Source organism: Thamnophis elegans, chromosome 8 (assembly GCF_009769535.1).
Source record: "Thamnophis elegans isolate rThaEle1 chromosome 8, rThaEle1.pri, whole genome shotgun sequence".
Taxonomy (NCBI): Eukaryota; Metazoa; Chordata; class Lepidosauria; order Squamata; family Colubridae; genus Thamnophis; species Thamnophis elegans.
In genome coordinates, this window is record NC_045548.1 from 50,369,640 (window position 1) to 50,376,838 (window position 7,199).

General features: G+C 35.1%; 1 protein-coding gene across 1 annotated transcript in view; it reads left to right on the top strand.

The window, feature by feature from the left end:
• The window catches only part of RALYL (RALY RNA binding protein like), a 92,285-nt gene extending 85,658 nt beyond the window's left edge, over positions 1-6,627 (top strand). Inside the window, exons 4-7 of the mRNA XM_032222280.1 lie at positions 2,563-2,610; positions 4,000-4,163; positions 4,371-4,484; positions 6,416-6,627. Coding sequence (XP_032078171.1) covers positions 2,563-2,610; positions 4,000-4,163; positions 4,371-4,484; positions 6,416-6,627 — 538 coding nt within the window. The remainder of the gene's footprint in view (positions 1-2,562; positions 2,611-3,999; positions 4,164-4,370; positions 4,485-6,415) is intronic.
• Positions 6,628-7,199: the final 572 nt, after the last annotated feature.

A 7,199-nucleotide genomic window follows, 5' to 3' on the forward strand; every position in this document is an offset into this window, starting at 1 on the left:
AGAAAACATCCTAGAAGAAGGCAGTGACAAAGCACCTTGGTGCATGGATGTGTTTCTGTCACCAGGAGCTGAGCCCAACCTAAAGGAGACTTTAATTTATATTATTATATTACCTTGCTTTATAGTAATAATAGGAGAAAAGACTCATGTTAGCCAGTTGCTGGTGTATTAGAACTTTTTTCCCATCCTTGTTCGCCTGTGCTTACACTATTTCTCATTTTATGATTTTAAGGTTGCCAGAGTTTAGGACAGGAAAATTAGCTAAAAAGAGATGACTGCTGTGGATGATGTGGGATAAATACCATTTTCTGGTACTATAGAAAATAGAAAATATTGTCATTATATTTGTGAACTTACTGTATGTGCATTAAAGCAAACTTATTCTAAGTAACTTTTTTTTTGTGTATAAGGAAGCTTCCACTCGTCTTTTCACAAATGTCTTTAAAAAAATATTATTCCATATTATAAAAAATAGCAATAGTTGGGCAAATCAGAAAAAAAAAATTTAATCCAACCAAGTCATAAAAGTCAGTAACCCATTTGTTTGAAATTAAACAATTTCAACCCATTTGTTTGAAATTAAACAATTTCAACCCATTTGTTTGAAATTAAACATCTGTAGGGCTTGGGAGACAAAAGACAAAATCTATATCATAATACAATCGCTGTGACTTACATACTTGTATCTGATGCCAGTTGTAAGCATACAATTATGGCATTTGTATGCTGATGTCACCAGCTATACATCATTTTGGCAACATTTGCTGTAGATGTTCCTTCTGTGAAGTCTGTCTACAAATAAACAGGACAATTCCACATAGCGATAGTCTGAGGAACTCAACATTTTTAAATTAATGGAATTCAATACAGTAATCTCTCCATAAGAAATAAGAAGGTTCCATGTTTCTCGTATTATATATAATAACATAGACTGTAAATTGCATATGGATGTGAATTAGGCAAATAATGCATCATATTATGCCAATGGGACAGTCACTATCTATTATGATTCAGAAAAATTACTATCTTCAGTTTTCAACTTTACGTTTTCATTTACTCCTTTATTTTTCTTATTTTCTATTTTCATTACCATAGAAAGAGAGAAGAGGGGATGTGAGTGATTCAACAGAATTTTTCAAAATAAAAGAAAATGTTTCATTTTGGAAGTTTATACTATTAACTTGTTTTTGTCATTCATATGTTTACCATTTGTCATATATATATATCAAGATCACATAATAAATATTTTTATTTGGTATAAAAGTAAAGAATTATTTGATGCCTAGATATTCATATTAAGGAAAGTGACCTGATCTCTGCTCCCCACTGTAGCTCGGGTTAATTTCTGAAACCTTTTCCTGATATTTGGCAGACTTTCAAGAACATCTTTTTAAATGTGGTAGGTGAGGGAGATAATCGAGGCAAATATTTCTGTATGAGTCACAAAAGTTATTTTCGTGGAGGGGAGGGGGGTTGATTCAACTTAAGCTTACAATAGCCATGCACCTTAACTTAAATTTAATTTTTACAACTCTATTTGAATTTATTATTGGATTCTGTCTAGCAGAGGGTAAAGAAAAAAGAGGGCTGGGACTCAGTCATAAAATATTAAAAATGAAGCTCACGTGACCATAACCACATCTTTCCAAAATGTCATTTTCTTAGGAGTCATGGTTCTCAGATTTTGGACATATTCTATATATTAGACCATATGAACCAATTTTTGGTTCAAAAATTGTTGTCCTATGATATACCATTTCATACAATTAAGATTATGCCAACAGGTTTTAGAACTACATATAAACAAAGTTTAGGTTATTACTTTTATTTTTGCTTTAAAAATTACCATATTTTTCGGAGTAGAAGATGCACTGGTGTATAAGACACACCAAGATTTTGAAGAGGCAAATTTTTTTTAAAAAGTTTTTGCACTCTGCAGACCTCCCAAAAACTGCCCATTTTTCGTGAAAACAGGCCTGTTTTTTGCCCCAAAAAAGGGCATACACAGCCTTTAGGAGGCTTATAGAGTGCTCTTGGGGGCTGGGGGGCAAAAACCAGCCTGTTTTTTGCTCATTTTTGCCCTCCCCAGCCCCCAGGAACACTCTGGAAGCCTCCTAAAGGCTTTGCCTATTTGCAAAATGGGCGGAGTGAATCCTGTATTCAGTGTATAAGACACACCCAGATTTTCAGCCTCTTTTTTGAGGGAAAAGGGTGAGTCTTATTCTCCAAAAAATACAGTAGTTCTTTTTTCCTCCTGCCTTTATTATTTTTTTAATAATTGTGTCAAGGTGGCAAACATATATAATATTCCTTTCCTTCTTGTATTTTCCCCACCTGTGAGGTCGGTGAGTTTAAAGCGAGTGACTGGCCCCAAGTCACCCACAAAGCTTTCATGCCTGAGATGGGATTGGAACTCATAGACTCCTGGTTCTAGCCTGGTGCCTTAACCATAAGACCAAACTGAGATATAAATTCTTATTGTGATTCATACCTTGCAAATTATTATTAACTAATATAATTTGCCTCATCTCTTCATGGGACTTTTCTTTGCTCTTCTTGCAGGGGTTATGTCTTTGATTATGATTATTACAGAGATGATTTCTACAATCGGTATGTGTACTTTTGTTCCTGCCTTTGCATGTATGAACTGCATTTTTTATTTATTATAAGAGATTGGGAAGAGAGCATTAATTTTCTCAGGAAATCACCAGGAGTTGTGAGAGATTTGAACTGGGTCTATGGGAAAGACATTTTAGATAGATCCTTTAGATCAGGGGTGTCCAAACTTGGGAACTTTAAGGCTTGTGGACTTCAATAGTTGGCTGGGGAATTCTGGGAGTTGAAGTCCACATGTCTTAAAGTTTCCGAGTTTGGACACCCTTGCTTTAGATGAAAGGATAAACTTGTTTCAATATATATGTTGATGTACATTTTTAATAGTCTTAATTACAGTTAAGTTTAAATATCCTTAAATAAATTAAATAGTTATAGTTAGTTACTTATATGTAAAACATTTTTTCTCAATTTAATAAGCTGTCAGCTGTTGTTGTTTTATCTTTTGGACAAGGTTTTCACTCAGCCAAGCTCTCCTAGCCATGAAAAGAGCTTTGAGCTCTTTAGCTCTTCAAGCTACAGAACTTCGCTGGTAGTTGTGCTGGGAAGTCTGTGTGCATATAAATATTAGTACAGCATATTAACACCATTATGGAAAAAGACAAGCCAGGCTTAGGTAAAATTTTCAAACACATAAACTACAAATCAGAAATACAGTATTTCTGTATTGGCATTTCCCGTTGATTTATCATATATATGTAGATCATTTGGGAGCATATTTACCCATAAACAATTCTAACTTGTTCCAGGAATGTATGCACAGAATTATGCAGGTTTATCTAATGACAACCATATGTTTAAAACCAATATGATTTGAAATTGGTAGTATGATATCAGTGGAAATAATGTTTTTCATCCTATAAACAGTTAAAATTTGATTAGAAGTTAATGAAACTGTACCAAGGAAAGACATTTCCTCTATCAAGGAAAGACATTTAGATAAAGACTTTTATCGTTCTCCAAAATACTTGAAGTTCTTAATCATTCTCTTTGTGAGTTAGAAGTACTTCTGTTTATTTGTTAAGATAAGATCAGCTTAGTTTTGTGTTCTTTATATGTGTAGATATTATGGAAGGTCATGATGTCTGAGAGTACGGCAAATTGTAAACCAAACACATCTGCAAGGGAAAGTGGAATTGCTTTTTATATTTTCATAATTAGTTGGCTGAAATAAAATTATTTAGAGAAAATGCAACATACTGACTGTAATGAAATATAAATATGCTTATTGATGAATTCTTGAAATATAATTTAACTCTAATTAAACCTTTTGAGATATTGGAGGTCAGTTTTCTAATGAGAAAGAGCAGAATTTAGTATGGAAAATGTATCTAACATAAAATTACAATTCAACATTCCGAAGCCTCTGTTTCTATTTCTCTTAAGGTTATTTGATTACCACAGCCGGGTTCCTGCCCCACCTCGTGCTGTGATTCCATTGAAACGCCCACGAGTAACAGTCACAGCAACTCGCAGAGGAAAAGGAGTCTTTTCCATGAAAGGAACATCAAGGTCTACATCAAGTGGAGCTTCTTCATCAGGATCAAAATGTGAGTTCATGCATACATTGTGAACTAACTTCTTTGGTTTTAAAAATAACCAAGGGTAATTACATGTGTAGGTGACTATCCACCCTCCCAAAATGTTTGTTTTATTAGCAGTATATTATTTAGTTAACAGAAGATGTGTTCCTCCTAAAAATAATAATAATAATATATCATTTTATTATTGCTGTTCTATTCTTTTTTCACTTTCAGTGAAATCAGATGAATTGCAGACAATCAAGAAGGAATTAACGCAGATCAAAACAAAAATTGATTCTTTGCTAGGGAGACTGGAGAAGATTGAAAAGCAGCAGAAAGCTCAATCAGGTAGAAGAAAATTGCCTATAACTCTTAGTAACTCATTAAAACATGAATCAATCTACTGTAAAATCAATTATATTGTCATTTGAGGTTGGAGATAGGTACCAGTGAATATTTTGAGGTGTTTAAATTAAAGTGTCTTAAGTTTTAAAACTTTGAGTTTAAATTAAGGCATTTAAGTTTTCTTCAATTTTAGAGTTAGGTGTAAACCTAAAAATTGAAGAAAACCTTGAACATTCTATCACGATCCACCAGTTAAAATTAAATTCAAAAGGCAATTTATTTTGAAACTCTCTCTGGTGAGAAAGAAGCAACAATAAAATCACAGTTTTACTGTGACGCAGATTATATATACAGTACATCCAATCTGGGTTGGTTGCCAGGACCAGAAGTTTAGTCTTCCAAGCCAGAGTCTTCAGACTCGTGTTGGAGCCCTTCTTAGGGGACTTCTCTCTCACCAGAATGTTCCAGAATGAGAATGTTTTGGTGAGAAAGAAGTTCCCTAAGGTTGGGCTCCAGCACAAGTCTAAAGACTCCAGCTTGGAAGACTAAACCTCTGGTCCTGGCAACCGACCAGATTGGATGTATTTATAATCTGCATCATAGGAAACTGCTTTTTTAAGTGTTTTTCTGAATAGAAGAGACAATATTTAAACTGATTCATGAGTTTGAGATTGAGTCAATTGATTTCATGAGAGACCAGTCGATTAGTAGAGTTTCTTCAAAACATTTGGCTGTTTCTTCTGCTTATTTGAGATTAAATCTTGATTCACTGGAGTTCATATCTAGCTAGATGTAATGTTAATGTGATTCCCTCTTTACCAAAAAAAAAAAAAAAAACACCATACAATGTCTTGTACATATTTGGATTAATCTCTATGGGACTGTTTGCAAGACAGTGCAAAAAATGTTCTGTTGTCCAGTGGAATTAAAAGATGGGAACAAATTGGCTAAATAATTCAACAGTATAAAATAAAATAAAATGGAAATAGAAAAGGAATGAAAGCAATATCTAAAAGTGAAACAGTTCACAATTAGAACTAAATAAGATACCTTTATGCATCCTTTAATGAAATCTGTAACAGTATCTCTTAAAAAATCAATGCCACTATTAGCAATGGCAACAGGTGTTGTGCTAGTCATTCCTGATTCTAGGGGGCAGTGCGCATCTTCGTTTCAAAGCTGAAGAGCCAGCGCTGTCTGAAGACGTCTCTGTGGTCATGTGGCCGGCACGACTAAATGCCAAAGGAACACGGAACGCTGTTACCTTTCTACCAAAAATGATCCCTATTTTTCTACTTGCATTTTTTCTGTTTTCAAATTGCTAGACTGACAGAAGCTGGGACAAGTAATGATTCACTCCGTTACGCGACCCTAGGGATTCAAACTGCCGAACTGGTGACCTTTCTGATTGACAAGCTCAGCGTCTTAGCCACTGAGCCATCGCATCCCTCTTAAGCCCATGCTTATAGAGCATATTTAAAATAGACCTTTTCTAAGAAGTTACTCTGTAGTCACCATTCTTATTCTTAGGACAATAAATTGCTCAATATCTTTTTTTTTTTTTTTTTTGCACTCTTTTATTTTCTTCCCAAACATTTACTCATGGCAGTTAACAGAATTGTTTTCCCCTGGACTAGATTTAATCAGAATATTATACATTTTTTTTCTCCAAAACTCATCTCTGGTTCTCTGTTATCACTGTTCATATTAAAATAAACTGTTTATCCACATTATCTCAACTTTCATTGTCTCCAGATGATAGAGAAGGGACCTCTATACTAACATATAGTCTACTCCCTTCTATTAAATTAATGTCTAAAAGTTAATTAACTTTGTGGTTTGATTGATAAATATGCTATTAATTATTATGATATTCTGACATAAATGTGATAATGCCATGCAAGTGGAATTATATGGTAATTTGTATATTGCAGAAGTCCAAAAGAAACAAATAGAAGACTGTGTAGAGTTGATCCAAGAAGAATGCATATCAGAGAATGCGGACAACTCTACAGAAGAGCCTATTGAAGGAGGGCTGGATGGGGATGGAGAAGAAATGACAGATGGGATAGAGGAAGATTTTGATGAGGATGGTAGTAATGAGCTGGTAAGAAATTACAAGTGTCCTAGTACAGTAAAGAAATAATGTTTTTCATCCTATAAACAGTTAAAATTGGGGAAAAGGGGAAACAGAATAACAAGAGGTGGCTACCATGTTCCATCTTGAGAGACCACCTCCTGCCAATTACCTCCCTTCGACCAATCAGATCCCACAGATTAGGCCTCCTCCCGATTCCATCAGCTAGCCAATGTCGACTGTCGACCCCCCCGGGGGAGGGCCTTTTCTGTGGCTGCTCCGGCCCTCTGGAACAATCTCCCCGTGGAGATTCGGACCCTCACCACCCTTCAGGCTTTCCGCAAAGCCGTTAAGACCTGGCTGTTCCGGCAGGCCTGGGGCTGATGAGTTCCCAGCCCCACTTGAATTGCTGCGATTGTTGGGTAGTTTTTTAATCTGTCTTTATTCTGTTTTTGTCTTGTTCGTTTTTGTATTGCCCCCTCCCCATGTGTTTGTTCGCCGCCCTGAGTCCCCCTGGGAATAGGGCGGCATACAAGTTTAATAAATACAAATATCTTCCAATTTAATCTACAGTAGTAGAGTGATTATAACCATTCTCTGGTATATCCACAATAAATAAAAACACTTTTTTGTTGCTTTAT